The following is a 27,251-nucleotide window of genomic DNA, read 5'->3' as shown; positions in this document are numbered from 1 at the left end:
CAGCAGTCACCAGGGACATGTGGTTATTTAGTTGAGAGGGTGCCCACTCTTAACACTCTTTGTCAACATTGTACCAGAATTCCTACACAGAGTAATTAGGCAAGGAAAAATAAAAGGGATATAAATCAGAAAAAAGAAGTAAAACTATGTTTGCTGATGACATTATCTTGTGTATATAAAATCCAAGATTCCATCCCAAAACTGTTATACCTAGTAAATGACTTTAGTAAAGTTGCAGGATACAGAAACAACGTACAAAAGTAAGCTGCGTTTTTGTACACTAGCAATGACCTATTGAAAAAAAAAAAAAGAGTCCTATTTAAATACCATCAAAAGATAAATGAATTTAACCAAGGAAGTGAGTGATTTATATGCCAGAAACTATAAGATTCTGACGAAAGAGACAAATCAAAAGATATCTGATGTTCAGGGATCAGAAAAGTTACTATTGTTGAAATATCTATACTACCCAGAGCCATCTATAGGATTCAGTGCAATCTCTCTCCCAGAGTGGATTGATAAAATTTTATCTTACCTCCCACAAATGTTTTTAATGGGATATGGTAAATTTATTCATCTAGAAATTTAACTTCTTTCCCCTTTTAAGACCTCCATATTTGTAACCATGATTTTGAATTCAACTGATTGAAAATAACTTTCACACCAGAGCAAAACTTTAAAGAACATTTGTATTAAAAGCAATTTACCTCTAAAAAAATTTCTAATGGCATTTTTCACAGAAATACAAAAATTTCTATTTCACAGATAGGGAAAAATTTTTGTGGAACCATAAAAGACCCTGAATAGCTAAAGCATCTTGAGAAAGAAAAAAAGTTGGAGGCATCACACTTACTCATTTTAAGCCATATTACAAAGCTATTGTAATCAAGACAATACTGGCATAAAAACAAACACCTAGAATAATGGAACAGAATTGAACATGTATATATATCGTCAACTTATATTTGACAAGGGAGCCAAGAATACAAAGGATAGTCTCTTTGATAAATGGTGTTAGGAAAACTGGATATCCACATGCAAAACAATGAATTTAAGGTCCTATTATACATCACCAAAAATTAACTCAAAATGGATTAAAGATTGAAACATAAGGTCTGAAACCATAAAATTCTTAGAAGAAAAAATAGGGAAAAAACTCCATTGTACTTTATTTATTATTTTTTTTAATGTTTATTCTTGAGACAGAGACAGAGTGTGAACAGGAGAGGAGCAGAGAGAGAGGGAGACACAGAATCCGAAACAGGCTCCAGGCTCTGAGCTGTCAGCACAGAGCCCGACGCGGGGCTCGAACCCACGAACTGTGAGATCATGACCTGAGCCGAAGTCGGACACTTAACTGACTGAGCCACCCAGGCGCCCCCATTGTACATTTAAACTAGACCTATAGATGAATTATTTCATTGCTTTTTATCTACTCTATATTTTAACATATTGCACTTAATTTTTAATGTGTACAGTTACATGTATACCAATTTTAACTGATAATATATAAAATTCTTCCAAAGTAGCGTATGAGTAAAGAACTCTTCATCTGCTTGACACCATACATTTAGATAAGCTTAATGATTAAATTCCTACCTCAAATAAAACCTTGCTGGCACTAGGGAATGTTCATTACTCAATGGAAAAGCCACAGTGTTTCAGTCAATCAGTGTGGTCAACTTGTGAAATGCTCAATTTGTGGTGTTATATGGAATGAAATTGAAAAAAGATTTATGCACAGATATTTTCTTTTTACTTTAACTTTTTTTTATTGTCACAGTTTGACACAGAATACAATTCACAGAATTCACAGAATTCAAGTTTTTGCTACTAGAACATTAATTTTCTGTTTTTATCTTGTGAAGAGATCTAGGAAAGATAGTATGAGGAAGAAATTAGGAATCAAGGTTATTAAACATGTCAGTGGCTTCTGGATTTCTGTGCACTCCAGATACAGAATGAGTTACACAGGAATTAGTTTACCTCACTCGAATCTAATGTTACCAGATAAGTAACTAATACATTTTTGCCTTCAGAGAATCCCTTCTCTTTGCATTTTTTTTTTTTTTTTATTCCTTTGGTAATGGGAGTGTGGCCAGATACATTTTAGCCATAGTAGAAACCATAGCCCATCTTCTATTTGGTTCTCTTCCTCAGCCTTCAAAAACCTTGGATTTCCCATCCTAAATAACCCCTTGCTATCCGCTTCCATCTCTCTCGGAACAGCAGTCTCTAGTGGAGCCTTCACTTCTGCCTCTTGATTTACTCCTGCCAGTCTGTTCTCTGCTCTGTCAGCATTACTGAACTCCTCTTTGACGTCATTGATGATATCCTAATATCCAAATTGAAAAGCCACTTTATTTTAGTTTGTTAAATAAAAATTGTATTTAAGGTGTATAACCTGATTTGATATGCATATACATGATGAAATGGTTACCACAGTCAAGCTAATTTACATAACTTCTCACATAGCTACGTGTGTGTGTGTGTGTGTGTGTGTGTGTGTGTTTGATGTGAGCACCTGAAGTCTCTGTCAGCAAATTTCCAGTATTCAATACAATGTTAACTATAGTCATCATACTTGTACCTTAACTTTAATGCTTAGAACAAAATGGCGTATGATCCAAATGTTGCCATTTTGTTTTTGTAACATCTCTATTGTAGACTTCCTAGAGGATTATGTTTTTAGAGACTCTTTATGATTAGTCTCTTTGGTGTTTCTATAATGGAAATCCTTAAAATAGGATTTATGACAAAGTTATTCTTATATCAGCTTATAAGTTCTAACAGGTAGTGTTACAGTAAAGCTTTGAAAATCCTATCCTGTCATTTGGGTGACTTGAGGGATTGATATCTAAATGAGGAGGTGTTTATGAAATGGTCCCCTAGACAAATTTGTCTTTGAGTTAAATAGAATCCATGATATTTTTTTTCTCCCTCCCTCCTACCATACAACTTCCTCTCATCTGGACTTGTTTCTTTCCATATTTTGTTTGTAAATACAGGAACTGGGAAAGAGCTCTTAAGTCATGCTTTGCCCTTAGTTAATAGGAATTATTTTTCCATATTTTATGGCATAAAACCTGTACCGTTAAAGGAACTTTGCTGTCCAAGCAAAAAATGTTTTGTCAGAGCCAGAAAAATAGCACTGATTAGTTATGACTCCAAGCCATAAACTTTTACCACAGAGATTTTTTTTTAATACATGAAATTTATTGCCACATTGGTTTCCATACAACACCCAGTGCTCATCCCAAAAGGTGCCCTCCTCAATACCCATCACCCACCCTCTCCTCCCTCCCACCCCCCATCAACCCTCAGTTTGTTCTCAGTTTTTAAGAGTCTCTTATGCTTTGGCTCTCTCCCACTCTAACCTCTTTTTTTTTTCCTTCCCCTCCCCCATGGGTTTCTGTCAAGTTTCTCAGGATCCACATAAGAGTGAAAACATATGGTATCTGTCTTTCTCTGTATGGCTTATTTCACTTAGCATCACACTCTCCAGTTCCATCCACGTTGCTACAAAGGGCCATATTTCATTCTTTCTCATTGCCCTATAGTACTCCATTGTGTATATAAACCACAATTTCTTTATCCATTCGTCAGTTGATGGACATTTAGGCTCTTTCCATAATTTGGCTATTGTTGAGAGTGCTGCTATAAACATTTGGGTACAAGTGCCCTTATGCATCAGTACTCCTGTATCCCTTGGGTAAATTCCTAGCAGTGCTACTGCTGGGTCATAGGGTAGGTCTATTTTTAATTTTCTGAGGAACCTCCACACTGTTTTCCAGAGTGGCTGCACCAGTTTGCATTCCCACCAACAGTGCAAGAGGGTTCCCGTTTCTCCACATCCTCTCCAGCATCTATAGTCTCCTGATTTGTTCATTTTGGCCACTCTGACTGGCGTGAGGTGATATCTGAGTGTGGTTTTCATTTATATTTCCCTGATGAGGAGCGACGTTGAGCATCTTTTCATGTGCCTGTTGGCCATCCGGATGTCTTCTTTAGAGAAGTGTCTATTCATGTTTTCTGCCCATTTCTTCACTGGGTTATTTGTTTTTCGGGTGTGGCGTTTGGTGAGCTCTTTATAGATTTTGGATACTAGCCCTTTGTCCGATATGTTATTTGCAAATATCTTTTCCCATTCCGTTGGGTGCCTTTTAGTTTTGTTGGTTGTTTCCTTTGCTGTGCAGAAGCTTTTTATCTTCATAAGGTCCCAGTAATTCATTTTTGCTTTTAATTCCCTTGCCTTTGGGGATGTGTCGAGTAAGAGATTGCTACGGCTGAGGTCAGAGAGGTCTTTTCCTGTTTTCTTCTCTAGGGTTTTGATGGTTTCCTGTCTCACATTCAGGTCCTTTATCCATTTTGAGTTTATTTTTGTGAATGGTGTGAGAAAGTGGTCTAGTTTCAACCTTCTGCATGTTGCTGTCCAGTTCTCCCAGCACCATTTGTTAAAGAGACTGTCTCTTTTCCATTGGATGTTCTTTCCTGCTTTGTCAAAGATGAGTTGGCCATACGTTTGTGGGTCTAGTTCTGGGGTTTCTATTCTATTCCATTGGTCTATGTGTCTGTTTTTGTGCCAATACCATGCTATCTTGATGATGACAACTTTGTAGTAGAGGTTAAAGTCTGGGATTGTGCTGCCTCCTGCTTTGGTCTTCTTCTTCAAAATTACTTTGGCTATTTGGGCCTTTTGTGGTTCCATATGAATTTTAGGATTGCTTGTTCTAGTTTCGAGAAGAATGCTGGTGCAATTTTGATTGGGATTGTATTGAATGTGTAGATAGCTTTGGGTAGTATTGACATTTTGACAATATTTATTCTTCCAATCCATGAGCAGGGAATGTCTTTCCATTTCTTTATATCTTCTTCAATTACCTTCATAAGCTTTCTATAGTTTTCAGCATACAGATCTGTTACATCTTTGATTAGGTTTATTCCTAGGTATTTTATGCTTCTTGGTGCAATTGTGAATGGGATCAGTTTCTTTGTCTTTCTGTTGCTTCATTGTTAGTGTATAAGAAAGCAACTGATTTCTGTACATTGATTTTGTATCCTGAAACTATGCTGAATTCATGTATCAGTTCTAGCAGACTTTTGGTGGAGTCTATCGGATTTTCCATGTATAGTATCATGTCATCTGCAAAAAGTGAAAGCTTGACTTCATCTTTGCCAATTTTGATGCCTTTGATTTCCTTTTGTTGTCTGATTGCTGATGCTAGAACTTCCAACACTATGTTAAACAACAGTGATGAGAATGGGCATCCCTGTCGTGTTCCTGATCTCAGGGAAAAAGTTCTCAGTGTTTCCCCATTGAGGATGATGTTAGCTGTGGGCTTTTCATAAATGGCTTTTATGATGTGTAAGTATGTTCCTTCTATCCCAACTTTCTCAAGGGTTTTTATTAAGAAAGGGTGCTGAATTTTGTCAAAGGCCTTTTCTGCATCGATTGACATGATCATATGGTTCTTATCTTTTCTTTTATTAGTGTGATGTATCACATTGATTGATTTGCGAATGTTGAACCAGCCCTGCATCCCAGGAAGGAATCCCACTTGATCATGGTGAATAATTCTTTTTATATGCTGTTGAATTCGATTTGCTCGTATCTTATTGAGAATTTTTGCATCCATATTCATCAGGGATATTGGCCTGTAGTTCTCTTTTTTTACTGGGTCTCTGTCTGGTTTAGGAATCAAAGTAATACTGGCTTCATAGAATGAGTCTGGAAGTTTTCCTTCCCTTTCTATTTCTTGGAATAGCTTGAAAAGGATAGGTATTATCTCTGCTTTAAACGTCTGGTAGAACTCCCCTGGGAAGCCATCTGGTCCTGGACTCTTATTTGTTGGGAGATTTTTGATAACCGATTCAATTTCTTCACTGGTTATGGTCTGTTCAAGCTTTCTATTTCCTCCTGATTGAGTTTTGGAAGCGTGTGGGTATTTAGAAATTTGTCCATTTCTTCCAAGTTGTCCAATTTGTTGGCATATAATTTTTCATAGCATTCCCTGATAATTGCTTGTATCTCTGAGGGATTGGTTGTAATAATTCCATTTTCATTCATGATTTTATCTATTTGGGTCATCTCCCTTTTTTTTTGAGAAGCCTGGCTAGAGGTTTGTCAATTTTGTTTATTTTTTCAAAAAACCAACTCTTGGTTTCGTTGATCTGCTCTATAGTTTTTTTAGATTCTATATTGTTTATTTCTGCTCTGATCTTTATTATTTCTCTTCTTCTGCTGGGTTTAGGCTGCCTTTGCTGTTCTGCTTCTATTTCCTTTAGGTGTGCTGTTAGATTTTGTATTTGGGATTTTTCTTGTTTCTTGAGATAGGCCTGGATTGCAATGTATTTTCCTCTCAGGACTGCCTTCACTGCATCCCAAAGCGTTTGGATTGTTGTATTTTCATTTTCGTTTGTTTCCATATATTTTAAAATTTCCTCTCTAATTGCCTGGTTGACCCACTCATTCTTTAGTAGGGTGTTCTTTAACCTCCATGCTTTTGGAGGTTTTCCAGACTTTTTCCTGTGGTTGATTTCAAGCTCATAGCATTGTGGTCTGAAAGTATGCATGGTATGATCTCAATTCTTGTATACTTATGAAAGGCTGTTTTGTGACCCAGTATGTGATCTATCTTGGAGAATGCTCCATGTGCACTTGAGAAGAAAGTATATTCTGTTGCTTTGGGATGCAAGTTCTAAATATATCTGTCAAGTCCATCTGATCCAATGTATCATTCAGGGCCCTTGTTTCTTTATTGACCGGTTGTCTAGATGATCTATCCATTTCTGTAAGTGGGGTGTTAAAGTCCCCTGCAACGACCACATTCTTATCAATAAGGTTGCTTATGTTTATGAGTAATTGTTTTATATATTTGGGGGCTCCGGTATTCGGCGCATAGACATTTATAATTGTTAGCTCTTCCTGATGGATAGACCCTGTGATTATTATATAATGCCCTTCTTCATCTCTTGTTACAGCCTTTAATTTAAAGTCTAGTTTGTCTGATATCAGTATGGCTACTCCAGCTTTCTTTTGACTTCCAGTAGCATGATAAATAGTTCTCCATCCCCTCACTCTCAATCTAAAGGTGTCCTCAGATCTAAAATGAGTCTCTTGTAGACAGCAAATAGATGGGTCTTGTTTTTTTTTATCCATTCTGATACCCTATGTCTTTTGGTTGGCGCATTTAATCCATTTACATTCAGTGTTATTATAGAAAGATACGGGTTTAGGGTCATTGTGATGTCTGTATGTTTTATGCTTGTGGTGATGTCTCTGGTACTTTGTCTCACAGGATCCCCCTTAGGATCTCTTGTAGGGCTGGTTTAGTGGTGACGAATTCCTTCAGTTTTTGTTTGTTTGGGAAGACCTTTATCTCTCCTTCTAGTCTAAATGACAGACTTGCTGGATAAAAGATTCTCAGCTGCATATTTTTCCTGTTCATCACATTGAAGATCTCCTGCCATTCCTTTCTGGCCTGCCAAGTTTCAGATGAGAGATCAGTCACGAGTCTTATAGGTCTCCCTTTATATGTGAGGGCACGTTTATCCCTTGCTGCTTTCAGAATTTTCTCTTTATCCTTGTATTTTGCCAGTTTCACTATGATATGTCGTGCAGAAGATCGATTCAAGTTACGTCTCTGTGCCTCTTGGATTTCAATGCCTTTTTCCTTCCCCAGTTCAGGGAAGTTCTCAGCTATTATTTCTTCAAGTACACCTTCAGCACCTTTCCCTCTCTCTTCCTCCTCTGAGATACCAATTATGCGTATATTATTTCTTTTTAGTGTATCACTTAGTTCTCTTATTTTCCCCTCATACTCCTGGATTTTTTTATCTCTCTTTTTCTCAGCTTCCTCTTTTTCCATAATTTTATCTTCTAGTTCACCTATTCTCTCCTCTGCCTCTTCAATCCGAGCCGTGGTCGTTTCCATTTTATTTTGCATGTCATTTAAAGCGTTTTTCAGCTCCTCCTGACTGTTCCTTAGTCCCTTGATCTCTGTAGCAAGAGATTCTCTGCTGTCCTCTATACTGTTTTCAAGCCCAGCGATTAATTTTATGACTATTATTCTAAATTCACTTTCTGTTATATTATTTAAATCCTTTTTGATCAGTTCATTAGCTGTTGTTATTTCCTGGAGATTCTTCTGAGGGGAATTCTTCTGTTTGGTCATTTTGGATAGTCCCTGGAGTGGTGCGGACCTGCAGGGCACATCCTCTGTGCTGTGGTGTATAACTGGAGTTGGTGGGCGGGGCCACAGTCAGACCTGATGTCTGCCCCCAGCCCACCGCTGGGGCCACAGTCAGACTGGTGTGTGCTTTCTCTTCCCCTCTCCTAGGGGCGGGATTCACTGTGGGGTGGCGTGTCTGGGCTACTTGCACACTGCCAGGCTTGTGTTGCTGGGGATCTGGCGTATTAGCTGGGGTGGGTAGGCAAGGTGCACGGGGAGCAGGAGGGGCAGGCTTAGCTCGCTTCTCCTTAGGTGATCCACTTCAGGAGGGGCCCTGTGGCAGTGGGAGGGAGTCAGACCCGCTGCTGGAGGGGTGGCTCCGCAGAAGCACAACGTTGGGTGTTTGCGCGGAGCAAGCAAGTTCCCTGGCAGGAACTGGTTCCCTTTGGGATTTTGGCTGGGGGATGGGCGAGGGAGATGGCGCTGGCAAGCGCCTTTGTTCCCTGCCAAACTGAGCTCTGTCATCTGGGGGCTCAGCAACTCTCCCTCCCTTTGTCCTCCAGCCTTCCCGCTTTTGAGCAGAGCTGTTCACTTATGACCTCCCAGATTCTAAGTCCCGCTTGCTGTCGGAACACACTCCGTGCGGCCCCTCCGCTTTTGCCAGCCAGACTCGGGGGCTCTGCTTGGCCAGCGGGCCGCCCCTCCGCCCCGGCTCCCTCCCGCCAGTCCGTGGAGCGCGCACCGCCTCGCCACCCTTCCTACCCTCTTCCGTGGGCCTCTTGTCTGCGCTTGGCTCCAGAGACTCTGTTCTGCTAATCCTCTGGCGGTTTTCTGGGTTATTTAGGCAGGTGTAGGTGGAATCTAAGTGATCAGCAGGAAGCGCGGTGAGCCCAGTGTCCTCCTATGCCGCCATCTTCTCTATCTCTTCTTTCTACCATAGAGATTTTGCGACACTTTTTGAGTTTACTGTTTTTAATTCCCCAGAAGTTTTAATCTTTTATTTAATGTGTAATTTGGCCATAATCCTTACAAAATAGAAGTTTAAATGCTCCATGATGCACACAAATATATTTAAGTAAACTGTCTTCTCAACCAGTATACCCAGGTGTAGTTTATGGAGGGATATGTTTTAGGTACATGTGCACTTACAATTTTTTTTTTTTTTTACATTTATTTATTTTTGAGAGACAGAGCACAGCGAGGGATGGGCAGAGAGAGGTGGAGACACAGAATCCAAAGCAGGCTCCAGGCTCTGAGCTGTCAGCACAGAGCCCGATGCGGGGCTTGAACTCACAAACTGTGAGATTATGACCTGAGTCAAAGTCAGATGCTCAACCCACTGAGCCACCCAGGCACCCGACACGTGCACTTATAAAGATGCATACACATGCATCCCTCAGAGAAATTGTGCACAGTAATTTTTAGGATGGACTATTTCATTGCTATTGAAATTGTCAGTGACCTAGAATTTCAGATTAAATTGAAGGGTCATTAAAATATAGCTGCAGTTGTCTTTAAAACAACTTGATTAATGCTATAATTAATTTAGCTTTTAAGAAAACACGTAAATCATGAGCCCTGGGCATTATTTTGGTGAGATTTAGAATTTTTTTATAGGAAGATGTGGAAAATGCCTACTTTAAGGCAGTTTCAAATACTTTATGAAGTGTTAAGTGTATCAAAATGTAAGTATTAATCCTTACATTTATTACCCATGCATTTTGTCAGTTTTGTATTAGAATCAAACTGATTAGAAGTGATTTCCATAAATGTCTTGTCTTCTGACTGAATTCTGTACTACTACTGTAAAAAAAAATGCTAACCTAATTTTTTAAAATGATAAAGCAGGAAAGCTTTCTATTCTCAATAACTCAGTCTCCGACTTCCCTGATAAAGGAGTTATTATAACCATGTTATATCTTTGTAGCTGTAACTTTTTTTCATTAGCAACATAATAGTGACAGGTAGAATACAGTTCTTTTACAAGAGGATTTTTTTATATGTGAGCCTTAACATCTTTTTTTCACAGTCTTTCCTTAAGGTAAGTCCTTTTTTTTTTTTTAAACCAACTTCATTTTTGGTCCCCTCATTTGGACAGTCTGGCTTAAATGATTGAAAGCCAAATGAGGATGCAGTATCTGAGTATAGTAAATGTGCACAGCACTTTGCCCACCCTACACTTTTGGTGGGCATGACTTCAACCGTTAATAGGCATTTTTAACTTTTAACTCAACTGCACTGATGCATTTAGCTCATGTTTAAACACAGGTCCTGAGCCTGCTGCCCTGCTAAGATGGTGAGAATGTTGCCTTTTTTTAACATAAATTCTTAGTGATTTCTATGTTTTTTTTCATGGAACTCCAGGTGATGTCTTTACTATAAACATAGTTGTTTGGAATGTGAATCTCCTCTTGGATATCTGATTCAGTGATGATTCATTTTAAATTGTTTCCATTAGGTCTTACATCGTTTCATGTTACTTGTAAACTTTTGGTTTCTCATGTTTTCTTTTGACACCTAAGTTAAATAAAACTGATTAGAGTATAGTGATCTAAGCAATGCTTGGGAAATACTATGGATACTTATTGTGTGTATATGTATGTATGTACATGTGCAGTAGCTTCCTTTGATTTTTCTCTGTATTCTACGCTTAAAAGTCAATATACTTCTGGAGAGTAAATTACCATTTTCAGTTGAGGAGAAATAAAGCTAATTTATTAAAGATTAGGATGTTTATAAAAATCCTTACCCATGTTCTGCTCTTTTAATATTTGGCAATCACAGACAAAGATATTAGGATTCAAGATAACTCAGCAAAGTTTTAGACTTCTTGAAACTTTAGAGATTTGATGTCTCTAATAATCATTAGGTGTGTTGAACATGTTATTTAGAGTTCCTTGTCCAGTATTTTCCTTCTAATTGAGATCCATCACTGCTGCTTGGGTGGTTGACAAAGATTCTACATTGACCATAACATTTGTTTTGTTTTTACTTGTAGACAGAGACTATTCATTTTGGCAGATACTTGTTTACTTTCCATGTTCTGCAAGAATAACAGCGAAAAAAAATGCCCTTTATCATCCTGGTCTTGTATCAAAACAATGATGGGCCCAGACTTCATTTTATGAATTTGATGGTCCAGGCATTTAACCGTGAATGACCTGTTCATAGGGTTTGTGGGAGCCTCTGATTAAAGGGAAGAATGTTGTAACACCGAGCTTCTTCCTCTCTTAACTCTCAGGACATCACATTTATATCACACAAAGGTGATGAGAGAGAGATTAGCACAATGGATAAGGAGGGTAAACAAAGGGAACAGATTACCTGAGTTCAAATCAGAACTCTGCCATATGCTGGCTCTGTCATCTTAGGTTACCTTACCTTTATGATCTTCTGTTTTCTTTTCTGCATAGTAGGACTAAAGATACTATCTATTTCACAGAGGTATTTTTAGTATGAAATGAGTTGTACATAAAACACTGCCTGGCACATAGTTAACACCTATGTGGTGGTGGTGGTGGTGGTGATTAGCTAACACCTACATGATGATGATTTAATAATTTGGAAGAAGCTCAGAGTACCTTTCTGAAAGAAAAAAAGGATTTGTAATATGCTTCCTTCAATACAGCTAATATTTTAATACCTCTCATATTAAATATTTGACACAATATTTGTGTCACCTGGTCTGAAAGGGAATTACTTTCCAATTTTTGAAGTGCCAACTCTATATCCTAGATATATATCTATATACTCTCTATATATCTATATACTCTATATATCTATATCTATATAGATATAGATCCTTTAAAAAGAGTCCAAGTTGATAATAGTTCAAATTTATTTTTTTAAGTTTATTTTTGAGAGAGAGAAATGAATGAATGTGGGGGAGAGGCAAAGAGAGAAGGGGGGTAGAGAGAGAGAAAGAAAGAAAGAATGAATCACCAGGCACGCACACTGTCAGCACAGAGCTGATGTGGGGCTTGAACCCATGAACCATGAGATCATGACTTGAGCCAAAATCTGATGCTTAACTGACTGAGCCACCCAGGTGCTCCTATAATAGTTTTTTTTCAACTGCAATTTTGTTTTTTTTTTTTTGTCCAACTCTTTAGAATTTCTGAAAACTAATTAGATTGTCTTTCAAAAAACCCAGAATCTTGTTAATTGGATGAATTGAGACATAAAGTAAAGCAAGTTTCTGGTATATAACCACAGGAGAAATGAGTCATCTGTAACATGCGTGATCTACACCTTAGCTTGAGCATAAAGATAAGGGGCCCTTTTCCTGGCTGTGTGCCTTCCTCTTGACACAGGGGCAGCTTGATTTCTGCTGCTTTCTTGGGGCATCATCACAAATGGAACCAAGGGAGGGGAGTCCCAGCACAAAGAAGTTTGCTTCATTTCACAATTTGGAAGCTATTTCTCAGCTCAGTTGGGAAGGAGGTTGTCATTTACTTTGAGGTGCTCTTACATCCTCTTCCAAAGTTCTTTCTCCTGCCCACGTCCTTTTCCTCGGAGTTTTATACTCTCGACTTGTGTATACTCTTAACTTTGTGCTGAATCACCTCTTGAAGCTTAAAAACAATTCTGGATTTTCTGTCCTGAAGGTTTCAGTCAGGAGTCAGTGGATGGCTAGGGAACCTATATTTAAAAAAACCTCCCTGGAGCATTCTATGTCTGGCCCATGAACTGGCTTTTGGAACCACAGGTCTAAACTTCCAATTCTCAGCTGGAAGAGAAACATCCTGTGTTTTCTTCCCTTGGGCTTTACCATGGGCACACTGTTGATACTGAGCTGGAAATGCTAAATGTGTTGCTTGACCTCAGGAAACTGAGGCTTTGAATGCCTTAACCCCAGGGAAGAATTAAAATGAGAAGTATACATTGTAGGGCCAGGCCCATGGGGAAACTAATGTGGCCCAAGGGAACCCTGATATACTGGGGGACTGGTTGGTAAGATTGATGCTTTTTTTCATCCTAGTATTTACTTATTAATTTGTTTGTTCAGCAGCCATTTAAATGATTATGAGATCAAAGACATTTTGCTGGGCACAAGGGATGCAAATAGTATAGTGGAAAGAATACAAGTTTTAGAATCAGCCAGATGTTGGTTTGAATCCTTGCCGAGCTATGTGATTTTGAGCTATTAACTTCTCTAAACTTATTTCCTCATTGGCAAAATGGAAATAATGCCTACCTTGCAGGCTGTCATAAGGATTATAAATAATACACATGAGGCATCTCACATAAGTTAGCATTTATGTGGCAGGTATAGTGTCTGGAACTGTACACACATTTTCTTTGCCCCTCATAGGTGGTACTATTGATATCAATTTAGAAATGAGTAAACTAAGCCTTTGAAACAGTAACTGCTCCAAGATCACTAGCTTCTGAGAGGAAGAGCTTTGCTTTGAATCCAGGGCTGTCTGACCCCCAATCTGATGTCCTAACCATGTATCCTAGATGCCTGCTCAGTCTAGTGTCATGTGACTCCCCCCACTCCAGACTAGACCTAGGTGTGACCCATCCATGGGCTGGCCAGGCATCGACGACTCTGTGGCAAGGCGTATTGATTCCCTCTCTGGGGACTATGCAATCAAGACTAGAGACTGAGGTTGTTACAAAGCTTAAAGGTCATGGGGTTTACTCAGGGCTAGGGTTGCCTTCATAGACCATGTGTAAACTGATGCTGAGGGCAGAAGCCAGGTGGAGTCCAGGAAAAGCAAGAGAGTTCATTTTATGATAGATGATAAAGACCAGGTGGGTTAGGTTCTTTACCACATTCAGTGTGTATATCTAGCCCATATATCTTTGCTCTAATTCCTCTTATTAGTTAAGTTTGAATGACTATCTGCAACATGATTTTTAGAAAGACCAGGAGTCTAACCAGGACTCTAGTGGCATTAAAATGTAGCTATGCGTAGTTATTCACATAGTAGCCATGGTATACAGGCAAACAAAATTGCAACAGAAAGTGATAACTTTTTAACAAGAGAGGTCTAAAGTGCTGAAGGGCACAGAGGAGGGAATGCACTTATGATCGTTCATGGAACATGTGTCTCCTTATGTTCTCCTGTGCTGGCTGTTTTCATGTAAGGCTCACTCCTTAGGTGGAGCAGTAGGCTTGGACTGATAGCCCGTTCTTGGACTTACCTAATATGTAGCAATTACTGATTCATTTTACTTGTAAGTATGTCTTCAAGTTCCAAAGAAATTGTTTGGAATCCAAATTAAATAAATGCTTGCCATATGATGATAGTCCTAAATATAATAACTTGGACTCCTTTTTTTTTCTTTAATGGTTATTGATTGAAGACCAAGAAGAGGGTATTGAATCCTCTTATTCTAATGGAATTATCTTAAAATGTATCTTCTGGTATAGCATGAAGTCAGCTATGGAGGAACTTGAAACTCTTCTCTGGTTATCCCATTGGTCCTAATCAAATAAAATCAGTTATATCATTTTCTCTGCAAAACTGGATGTTTTTCAGACTTAAGGGTACCAAATGAGCCTTAGATTTTTCTGCAAATTTTTAGTAAATTTAGGGTGTATAGCTGTACAACATTCTAGCAGAATGGTTTGAATACTGATTTTTTTTCACAATATGCAGTTAACTAAGAAGATGTGTAAAGCACTTACAGTGCATGGTCCATATTAGGAATGACCACCATCTCATTTGCCCCACCCAGGAAACATATAGATTGCACCTTGCTAAAAGAATAAGCATTGAATCAATGCAGTATACATTTACAGAAAGTCTTAGGTTACAGATGCTATTTATGCAATTCATAAGGGGTTTTCAGTTATGAAGAGGGTCAGAGAAATATTAGTTGTCTTCTAAGACTTTTCTCTTGGAAAAAAAAAATCTAAACTATATCCTTAGCCAGTAATCTTTAAAGCTGTTAAAGAATATGAAACCTGCTTCCCAGTCTAGCGCAGCTGCTAAGAAGCTATAAGAGCTTGGTTAGGATGCTCTAGTTTTTCTGTGCCTCATTTGCTTCATATCTTAACACTTGGCAGAGTTGGACTAGAGCAGGGGGTGGAACATATCTGCTATACTCTGTCTCTCTACCTTCCCAATTTGGCCAAATGATCATCATCCTGGGAGGCCAAGTTGATGACAGCCCTTTGTCCTCAATCAGCACCTGACAATCAGCTCTTATACTTTTCTTAAATCTGTGTGCACCCCTGGACCAGAAGATAATGAAGATAATTTTTAGTTTTACAACTCTATTCTTATAAATAAGAGATCCAAGAAAAGGACATGTTCTTTGCAGATATTTTATATTAACTGCCCCATAAGAAAATGGCAACCTGGATGTGTGAATAATGCTTTTTCCCTAAATCACCATTTGAGAAGCAGATTCATTTGACTTTTCTTCTCTCATTAGCTCCCTTGACCCTCAAACATCTTTTTAAAGGATTACAGTTACACTTTTCCTTGTGCTGCACTTTGACCTTGCTATGTATCCTTTAGTCCACTATAGAGCTTTAAAGAAAAAAAAAAAAAAAAGCCTCCAACTGGGGTTAAAAGAAATTAAGAAGTTAGAGCTCCAAAGCTCCCGGCCTGTACACTTTTTACACCAGAGATACTAGTAAAAGTGAATTGTTGCCCCCTTGTGGTATTTTTTTCACACACGTGAAATTGTAGAGTTTAATTTTAATCTCTGCCACCTCGAAACTGTCTTTGCGATGAACTTAGTTATTATGAAAAAAAATTAGGTATTTTTGAAACCACCTCTCCTTGTTTATTTATTCTCATCTGTCTTAAACTTTATAGGATCTTGTCTTTGATATTTTTTGAAATACCAGATATCTAAGAGCTTAAGTCAAATGGATGACCAAAATTATATGGAAGAAACCCAAATATCATTCAAATTACTTTTCTGTAGTCCTTGGCACTTCAAATGAGTTTGTAGGGTCTTGGGAATATCTTATTTCCCCTTTTATAAGTCATGTTATATACCTGAAGGTATTCTTCAGAGCTATAGAATAGGGAAAATTTGAAATACCATGTCCGGGAATGCTTAGTTGTGATATAGTTAGTTCATAAGGGTTCAGGTGATCTTTAGGATTAGATTTTCTTCCATTTTCATTATATGGAATATGAAACAAGATTTTAAAACCAAATGGGGCTTCCTTTCAACAAAATAGACTTCATGCCCCATAAAATGCTTCATAGGAAGAGTGTAGAGGTCTTATGGACAAAGAAATCCATTTCATACTATTCCTTTTTACAATAAAAACATGGCAAACTCTTAAAAATAGAACAGCAAAACAGTCATAATTGGCTTATTGATTTTTTAAATAAATTATCATAATTATATATATAGGAATTCTAAATGATTTTCATGTTTGATTAGAGAAGTCCATTCTGTCAACCATTTTCTCTTTTGGATGATTGTCCCTCTCCACTAATAACCTTGAAAGTGAACAACTACTTGCAAGCTATCTGAAGATGATGGGTAGGTTTTTGAAGCACCTGCTCTTTCATAAAGATGAAATGACTAAGTGACTACTTCGCAGATTTCCACATTATGTCTTGAAACTGAAGATGCCCAGTGAAATCTCCTTAGTATGTAACTTGTTATTTTTCAACACTGCAAAACTTGTTGGTTTGTTTCTGGATTATTTTGCTCTCAAAGAAAATTTGATCACAGTCAGGAAATAGTCATTGAAGGATTTGCCAGTCCTTTCCAAAGACATTTGTCTGTGCAATATTTTTAGTGTAAGAGAGGTTATTTCTTAAAAAGCAGATAAATGTCACTAAAAACACGAATTCAAGAATTTTGTACTATGAATAAGGAGACAGAGTGGATTCATTTGCTTTACTTATTCAAGGTCTCGCCTGGGAGTTTCAGCTAATGTAAAAATAACCATTAATATGTTATTCAGAAGTATTATAGACAGTGGAAGATTTTGATCTCAGGCTATGTAGGACATGCCGTGGTAGATCCCAGTAATGCTCATCATATTTGCCTACTTGAACGCCTTTCTAGATTAAAGCAGCTTTGTGAACTAATGTCCATCCTTAATGCCAGAAGTGTTTAGGTAGTCCAGTAATTGTTAAGCTTTTATATCTTATATCCAATTACGATTGACCATTCCACTAAAAAGTCTGCTTACCACCAGAGGAGGAATGTTTTGTATTATATCCTTTTCCTTATAATCTATTTATGATAAATTTTAGGGACATGCAGCTTCCCTTGGGAGCAAATTTAATTGCTGTCGCCTTAAGATACAAAATACTTCATAGTTGAAAACACATTTCAGTAATCATAAAGAGAGGTCATGAAAAATTGGGTAGTAGGAAATTTCCATAACTTAGGATATATTTTTTCAGAATTTTATAGTAAATATCTTTATGCATAAATCTCTGTCCAAGTTTAGGTTATTTTCCTAGGACAGATTCCTAAATTTGGATAAAAAGTTATGAATATTTTAATGCTTTTGTATGCATTGCCAGATGGCTTTTAGAAAGACTGTATCAATGTTATATTCTCATAAGGCATCCTGATGCCTGTCTCTCTACATTCTCACGTGAATCTTGGCAGTAGCAACTCATTTGGCATTTTTAATTGTGAAATTTGGTTACTATATTAGCTGTTTTTATTTCCCTTATGGATTATATTTAAGTCTTTTGTATATTTTTATATGAGCTTTTAAAATATTTAGGAGCCAAACTGGCATTTTCCCAGAGAATCATCAATCACCCTTAAATAAATAAATCTCTGTTGCTACTCACTCTTGGGCAAACTCAAGTTGCCCATGTGAGAAAAAGAAATTGCTCAATTGTTATTCATTGTCTACAACTCAGTCCTTGTGAAGATGTGGAAGCAACTTTCTCTGTTCTAACTTGCATGTGTCTTCTGAAGTACAACAAAATCCCCCAGTGTGGTGCTTACCTGACCTTTTTGTCCCTCTTGAGCTGCTTTGAAGAATGACAAGATCTCTGAGATGATCCCCAAGTCCCCCTGGTGAATTTCATAAATACAATGAAGCCCAGGTTTCAAGTTAGCATCACAAAATTGTCATTAAAATTTAATAGGAATTCGTCCTGGTTTCAGATGATCACTTTTGTCACAATTATGGATCTAAGAGTAGAAATACATTTGTCATAATTGTTACTTACTTTCCTGTGTGTGTGTGTGTGTGTGTGTGTGTAGAGATAAAAGGGGAGATTTTTGTTATTTTTTTCATAGTCAAAGCTACTGAATTTTTTCTTCACTTTTCTTTCATTGCATTACAATTAGAAAGTCTTCCTCAAAACACTTAATCACCTTTATGGAAACCCTAGGCAACCTTTGTAGCCTTCCTGGGGATGTACAAGAACCATTGTTCCAATTAGGAAAAACTATTGCCTAAACCTGGTGAAGGAAAAACCTTTTGAAGACCTTCCTCAACTTTGGGGTTTATGAAGGAATGAAATTCATGTCTGCCAGGCAGTGGAGTCAGTATTTTCACAGCTTCATGCAATTTGTGAGTCTGCCTGGTATCTTGGTTGAAAAGAATCTACCCTATTTCTGATTCTAATAGCAGTAATCTACAGCTGGACGTTAGGAGTATTTCCATAAGGGGCTGTTCACCTTTCTCTGTAGAAGAGTCGATAGGTTATCCTGTTGGACCATTTCCACATGTGTGCAAGTCAATGTAATTATGTTGGTTAGAGCGTGGTTTTGATGGTATTGTTCTAACTTCATTTTGATGATGATCTTGTGATATTTTAGACAACTCTCTGATGAAAGAGGATCATGGCATCTTCATTCTGTAAATGTAAAAAATGGGAGTCACAAGTGTGATGCTATCTCAGTTACAGACCATACTTACCTACCAGCTCTTCTTCGTTCTGCCTTTCTGTATTAAACCCCATTGCTTTCCTTAACAAGTAAAATATCTAGCCAGTCTTCTGCATCTGTAAGACAGGGCTGAAGAGATTCAATGGATACTGATTTATCAAGGCCACTGTATTTTTATTTATTTTTTATTTTTTATTTTTTTATTCTCTAGTTAGCATACAATGTAATCTTGGCTTCAGGAGTAGAACTCAGTGATTCATTTCTTATATATGACAACTGGTGCTCATCCTGAAAAGTGCCCTCCTTAATTTCCATCACCGATTTAACCCACCTCCATAAACCCTCAGGTCTATGTATTTAAAAGTCTCTTATGGTTTGCCTCTCTGTTTTTATCTTATTTTTCCTTCTCTTCCCCTATGTTCATCTGTTAAGTTTCTCAAGTTCTACATATGAGTGAAATCATATGATATCTGTCTTTCTCTAACTTATTTCACTTAGCATAATACCCTCCAGTTCCATCCATGTTGTTGCAAATGGCAAGATTTCATTATTTTTCATTGCCAAGTAGTATTCCATTGTGTGTGGGTGTCTGTGTGTGTGTCTGTGTGTGTGTGTGTGTATACACACACACACACCACCCAACCTCTTCTTAATCCATCAGTTGATGGGCATTTGGGCTCTTTCTATACTTTGGCTATTGTTGATAGAGCTGCTATAAACATGAGGATTCATGTGCCTCTTCAGATCAGCACTTTTCTATCCTTTGGATAAATTCCTAGTAGTGCATTTGATGGGTCATAAGGTAGTTGTATTTTTAATTTTTTTGAGGAACCTTCACACTGATTTCTGGAGTGGCTGCACCAGTTTTGCATTCCCACCAACAGTGCAAGAGGGTTCCCCTTTCTCCACAGCCTCACCTGAGTTGTTAATTTTAGCCATTCTGACAGGTGTGAAGTGGTCTCTCATGTGGTTTTGATTTGTATTTACCTGATAAGCGATTTTGAGTATCTTCATGTGTCTGTTTAAGGCCACTGTATTCTTAAAGCACTCAGGACAAAGATATGCAGAATTTGTCATTAGAGCTGGACATACCTGGAGGTTGACAATCTCCTCATAAATCTCTAACCTTTTTGTGCTGATCTTGGGCAGTGTATTTTCCAGGTGGTTGTTCATGAACTACAAAGAAAGCTAAATGCATGAGTTGAATTTGGGTGACTGGCATCATACTTGCCTTTAGATGCTTCCTGTACAGGGTGAACGTGCTTAAGCATGTAAACTAATTTGAAAGTGTACAAGGCATTCTCCAACTCTAAAAAGGAGGAAATATAAATTAGCATGCTTGTATGTCCAATATAACTTATTTTCAAATATATAGATAAAAACAGGGATATATATTTTCAGTTACCTTTAGTCTTACCAATTAGAGTTCAGAAGAAAATATGTACAAGACCTTTTTTATACCTTAGGTTAGGTTATATTTTAATTTTTTTTTTTTATTCGAGTTCGACTTTAAGTCAAAACAGCCTACTTTGGACCACAAAATATTTTCAGTTAATTTAGGCCTATCCGTGGTCAAATCTTGGCTAACCATCTTAATTCTTTGGTATTTGCAATATATCCTACATGAGAAATGGAGCTGACCAAAAAGAAAACCAAGCAATGAACCAAAAGCACAGAGGTGTCATTCAAAAGAGACTTTTGAGGAAAATTTTTAGGGTTGTAACTAGGTCTCCCAAAACATCTTTATTTGGAACCAGTACTGTATAACTTATCGCCAATGGAATAATTGTGCAATTTGAAAACTTATATAAGTTTTCAGAAGCATTGCTGAAATTTTGGCCACGCTATGAACTATTTTATGCAAATAGTGAGTTAACTTTCCTATCACACAATGTTTATATCAGCCAGCAAACCCAAAGACCATTCAATATTGACAATTACATCAGAATGATTTATTAGGTAAGTGGCATGAAATTGACCCTCTCTTAAAATAAGAATTTCCAGTCATTCAGTATAGATCTTCTGTTAGTGAAAGCAGTACACATTTTTCATATGAAAAATTAAAATGGTGAATGTGAAAAGATTTAACAAATACTCAATATATTTTTATCTTAACACATTTAAAAATCTAGTAAAATTATTTTTCCATGTACTCAATTTCAATTTGCCTCTAAAAGAAACTCTAGGCTTTAAATAAATCAAATATGAGCTCATTTTTACAATGTAGTCAGCAATGATTTTAACTAAGGTTTTTGTTTAGAAAAAATTGATGCTTCTTTTTAAATATATAATTTTATGTTAAGTATTTAATCTCTCTGACCTCATTAGGTGTGTCTCATCATTAGATATAATGTTACTAAAGTAGTTGTAACTTTACAGCTTCTTTGATTAATGATGGTTTGGACTAAGGTTTCACTGGGTAGGATTAACTATGTTTAAAGATGGCAAGCTGCCATTATAACATTAATGCCAGAATTTAATAAGAACCAGAAAATAACTTCAAGGACCTTAATAATTTAATGTGAGGGCATGATCATATTCTGATTATTTTACTGTAGTGTCCTATTAAAAATAAGTTATTCTTTATGTTGTGATAAAGTTTTACTCCACACACACCGAATATCAACTATGTGCCAATCATGTGACTGTTTTCCATGCTCAAATAAGATAATATATGAGAAACATCTCCCTTATTTAGAAATCTCCTAGCCTTCTGTAATCTAGTGTTACTGATTTCCTAAGGCATGGATCTATCTCCCTAACTTCTGGCCTGTTTCTTTCACATTTCTTACATTAGCTGCCACCTCCATTATCTAGACTGAACAGCTGACCAGATATGGCCCTGTAATGAAGGGTGGGAAGCATGCATTAGAAGTGAATGTCCTATTTGTGGTATGGATTACTACACAGGAAGAGAAAAGTTTTGCAGGACTATACTGTTAAAACACTAGTCTGTTGAGGGAAAAATCTTTCTGTACTGAGGGTGTATTGTGATGACTTCATTTCTGCAAAATACAGGTGCTCTTGATGCTCTTTACTATTCTAAAACCTCCATGATTCCTATGTGTTTAGAACCAAAGAGGGAAATGGACCTAACACAAATAAATGCTTGCTATTATTTGCTCTCACATTCTTAAGTATACATGCTTGCTTGCAAAGAAAAGTTGAGACCTTGTAAAAACTATAAACCATGACTACAAGATGTAAGAAGTAAAATACAGCAGAGGCAAAGGGAGACTAGATGCAAAAACTCCTGATGCAGACAAACCTCACCCCTTTAGCTCACAGTCTGGGCTTCCTGGTTGTGAAGGCAAAGAGGAGAAATAGGATTATGTGGTGGGTGATCTTCTGGTTGTAAGACACATGTCATCAGTTTTTCAGACACAAGCATTTTTCTTGTTCACTGTAATAAGAATAACTTATTCCAAGCGATTTGTAGAAGAAGCCATAGCCACATAAGGAGTGATGTCCCCATGAATTTTTATAGAAAAGAAGAAAGTATTTCACCTATGTCATTTCATACACCAGCCTTTGGAGAACAGGGAGGGAATAATGTTAAAAGCAAGACATTTTTTTCTCCCAGGGGGGGCAGGGAAAAGGGAGTTTGAAACTTCTGGTATATTTACTGTAGATAGATGCTTATTTTCTTTCGCCCCACTGACCTGTGGAGCAGTAGAAAGATGTAAAGATGTCTAGTAAAGGGTAGCATTGTTAGCAGTCGGAGGGGATAAATGGAATTTTTGTGGCAGGATGATATTTGCAAGACTGATCAGGCCGCTGGGAGGTTTTTAAATATGCCAGTTCCCTATAACAGGAAGATCAGTCTCTGTTTTAGACAGCATATCCAATTTAGTAAATTATTATTATTCCGTCAAAATTAACGTGAACAATTTTCTCTTTGAGGCTGCTTTTTCCATAGGTGATGTTTTCCAGATGGGCTTTGTGTAAAACTCTTAATGTTTTGTGTTTTCTTTCCTAGAGAAAGAGCCTTTTCTGACATGTCTTCATTTCTTTCTCTTTCCCTCATTGTAGGAAAGAGAGCCCCAAAGGCAAAGGAGAAGAACAAGAAAAAGAAGAGGAAGCTGATAGAAAGAGCCCAGGAGCAACACAGTGTCTTCCTAGCTACAGACAGAGCTCATCAGTAAAATAGGAGACATGTAGGTTAGATTTTGGGGGATTTTTGTTTTTGCAAAAGTGCACAAAGCTACTCTCCCCGCCTGGACACTGGTGTGTGGCGTTTATGCTGCCTTGACCAGTATTTGTTCCCGGTAATGTTGTGAAAGGAGGAGCCACGAGCGTGGTCTCTGTTATTTATGCTTCAATTTGCATCTGGAGACTGTGAAGGCAGGAGCTCACGGCCTGAATCGGTGGAAGAGGGAGTGGGTGTCCAGCATGTGCCTTGGCTCCACATGCACGGAGGGAATGTGGCACCATGGAGAGGCAACGGCCGTGAGGCCCCAGACCACCACTGGAGAACAGACTTGTGCATATTTATGGGAAAGAAGACACTCCGCAGGCAAAGTGCTATTTCACCTGTGACCTTGATTTCTCACGTTGTGTATTTGCAAGGATAAATGTATGTGGATATCTGCTTTTAGCTGGGGGTATGCTCCAGGGATTCCTGCTCAGTATCACATCAGCTCCAACATGTACATAATCTGTGGGGCCATCGATAAACCTCTTACTGTATATTTATGCCTTCTTTCCTGTAACAAGTCATACCTGATTAATATTATGTCACTTTGTTTCTAGATGTTCCTAACCATCGTCCAGTAAATGACTTCTAGTTGTGCGAATTGATGGATGTTTCGTTGCCCCTTGAAATGTAACTTTTCTTGGAGGACTTATTTCTTATTGTAAGAATAGGATAAGCTAGTTTGTACATAGGCTCAAATGACCAGTGTCAAAGAATCTGAATATCAGTAGAACTTCCCCACTCCAGCTCTCCTCCTACAGATAAAGCAGCATGTGTCAGGCAGAAACTAAAACTCCCTTTACGTCTAAGAGGTGATGACTTTATGAAACACAATTGAAAACGCGAGGAATTACATGCAGTCCCTTCTAGTACTCATCATGCAGTTTCAGAGGCTAGAGAGATTTTCAAACTTTTGTTTCAAGCTTCAATATATATACATATTTATCTAAAGCCATCCCTGACTTACCAGGACAGGGTACCTACCAATATTCTTGGGTCACTGTAGAAATTACCATCATGAGACCATGCATAGAATTTGAGAAGAAAACAGTATGAATTCCTGTAACTGCTGCTCAGATCTTAACAGGTCTCCTTTGAGCCAGATCCGTATCCTCTCCAAGACAGAAGAACACGATGGAGACTTCCCTGGGGACTTTTGGAGCAGTTGTTTCAAAAACATCATCATACACTTGAGGAAATCAGCTCTCAGAGAGCTTTTAATTGGCTTCTTCTATAAAAGCATCATTATCTTCCTGGCTAATTCAGATGAAAATTAAAACAAAAAAAATGGTTACAGATGTTTAAGGAAAAAAAAAGCAAGGTAAAGCATTTTTTCTCACCTTGCATTGGCAAAACTACCTCTTCAGCATTTTTGTTTTGAGTCAAAAGCATCTTACCAGTATCAATGTCCTATACATCATTATGAGAATATTGTTGCTATGAGATAATAAGCCATATATGAATGTTGTACACAACTTTGGGGTTTGCATTTAATCCTAAAGTGCTCACCTCGTTTCATGTCTATTTACACTATATTCCTATTTACTAAGTGGGGAAGGGGCTCCTTTATATAGTGCTTCATCGTTAATAAGTCAATATCTGTTCTGTTTCTGAGATGTTCTTTTCATGCATTAAAAATCTTCAAAATTATTGTTTGTGGAAGTTTTCTTTAGAGGTACATTTAGAGCAAAGAGAAATACTTTAGCAACTCTACCCCTAAATGATGATCCTTAAAAAAACACAAATGTTACTAAAAGGAACTAAATAGTTTAGCTATACATTACACTAGAGTGGAATGGAGTGGTTAGGCAGTGTGGTTCTAAAATCTCTGCTCCTGAGTTCTAATCTAGACTCTGAGAGTAGCCTGGGGCAAATTATCGCTCCAGGTCTCTGTTCCTCATCTGTGAAATAGAGGTAACAGTAGTATCTACCTGTAGGCCTATGTTTTGAGGATTAAATTAGGTAAAATGTGTAAAGTATGGTCAGCACAGGGTATACTAAGTGCTATCCAAGTTACCTGTTATTAATTGCCTCTGTTCTTGGCTAATTATTTCAAAAACACTCATTTCTCTCTATATTTTTGAAAATTTCAGTTCCTTTCTATCGCTTGATGCCTAGGCATCATTTGCCCCAATTTTTATTATTTTTATTTTTTATTAAAAATTTTTTTTAAACATTTATTATTGAGAGACAGAGACAGACCATGAGCAGGGGAGGGGCAGAAAGAGAGGGAGACACAGAATCCAAAGCAGGCTCCAGGCTCTGAGCTGTCAGCACAGAGCCGGATGTGGGGCTCGAACTCACGAACCACAAGATCATGACCTGAGCTGATGTCGGACGCTTAACCGACTGAGCCACCCAGGCATCCCTGCCCCAATTTTTATTCTTTATGGGAATTGATTTACAGCTGATATATAATCTTCCAATTGTAAATAAAAGATTCTTACTACAGTATCATTTATAGCTTTCTGGGAATACAAAGAAAATCTCGTGGCTTTCTATAAGTAGCTTTACCATTCCTATATTTATATGATGTATATAAATATAGACCATATGAAACTGGTTCCCCCCTCCAATATCTTCATGGAGCTTAGCATCTGTAAAAGTAAATGATGGAATCACAACTTTGTCAATTAAGTTTAGGTAGGGAAAATGGGTGAAGGGAGTCAAAAGGTAGAAAGTTACACAACAAATATGTCATGGGGAAGGCAATGTATAACATGGCAACTATAGTTACTAATGCTATTGCATATGTGAAAGTTTCTAAGAGAATCAATCTTAAGTGTTATTACAGAAGTTTGACAAATAAGCACTTAGGAAAAGCCATTTTTATGAATGTCTTTGTTCTTTTTCAAGATGCTAATACCAATAATTGTATGCATGGAATTTTCATGTTTTGCTAGAAACATGTGGAGAAAAGATAGCACTTAGCCTCAAGTGTGTGACTCCTATAAAGGTGATGTGTGATTCCTCCTCCAGCTTCATATTTTTTTCTTTAAAGGAGAGCTGTGAGGAGAAAGAAAAGGGCATCATCTGTTCATGTTAGAGAAGTTTGTGCATAGTAGATATTACTTGATAATATCATTAGACAAGGTAGAATTAGTAACCCTGTGAATGTATATCTTGACCAATCTCATCATCTTCCCTCTTCTTTCAAAAGGAATAACTATTTCACTTATGCATCTGACCCCCTTCCTGTTACTTTGGGGGATCTTCAGTATCCACTTCTAGAATTTCTTCAGCCCTTCCTCTTCTCAAGTCACCATTTCATCAAAGTCTTCACTGTCCACATTTCTGAAAACGTTTGTTCATTAATGGCTTGTTCCCTTCTCAGCGATTTCTTCCCACACCACCACACTATCGTTGTTCTGACAAAGGGAGCAGTGATGTTACCCTTGCTAAACACAAGGAGGACATTTGCCTTGATCTTTTTGTATGTGTCCTGTCTGCTCTTTCCACCAAGTTTAACTTTATTGTGCCCTTTTCTATAGGAATTTCATTTCTCATTTGGCTTCTATGACAATCTTAACCAGAGCATTGTACTTCTTAGTCTTTTCAAGTTCTTTCTTGGCCTAAGTTAAAAACACTGACATTTCATAGGTGAACTTACTGTTTAATCTTTTAGTCTTCTCGTTTCCTCATTCTGCTTGGGAAATATGATCTTATGGCTTCACATACCATCTGTATGCTCTTGGTTTCCAAAACACATATTGGTCTCCAGGTCTTCATTAACAATTTCCAATCCTCAACTAGAGATATTGACTAGGGAGCCCACAATTCCCTCAAGCTCAATGTATCTAAAACTGAATTTGTTACTACCTCAGTCAGGCTCCAGTCAAGGAAATAAACTAGTCAACATATTTCAAATAGGGAGTTTAACAGTGATAATTGGTTATACAAGTAATAAAGGAGGTGGGAAGCTGAAGTGGGAATGACAAGACCACCCAAAGATTAATAATAGGAGGAAGCCACTATTACCCCTAGGGCAACCTCTTCCTGATAACAGGAAGAGATTGAGTTTCCAGAATCTAGAAGGCAAGGCCACCCAGCTCAAGCTAGAACTACAGCTGAAGCTAAAGCTGCGAACA

At 37.7% G+C, this 27,251-nt stretch overlaps 1 protein-coding gene across 1 annotated transcript in view; it reads left to right on the top strand.

Annotated features, from left to right (window-relative positions):
- RSPO2 (R-spondin 2) overlaps positions 1–24,813 on the top strand; it is a 170,103-nt gene extending 145,290 nt beyond the window's left edge. The window contains exon 6 of the mRNA XM_060611154.3: positions 23,001–24,813. Coding sequence (XP_060467137.1) covers positions 23,001–23,113 — 113 coding nt within the window. The 3' untranslated portion in view covers positions 23,114–24,813. The remainder of the gene's footprint in view (positions 1–23,000) is intronic.
- The last annotated feature ends 2,438 nt before the right edge of the window (positions 24,814–27,251 follow it).

This window comes from Panthera onca, chromosome F2, assembly GCF_046562875.1.
Source record: "Panthera onca isolate mPanOnc1 chromosome F2, mPanOnc1 haplotype 2, whole genome shotgun sequence".
In the NCBI taxonomy this organism is placed as follows: Eukaryota; Metazoa; Chordata; class Mammalia; order Carnivora; family Felidae; genus Panthera; species Panthera onca.
This window is presented reverse-complemented; position numbering and strand designations above follow the sequence as displayed.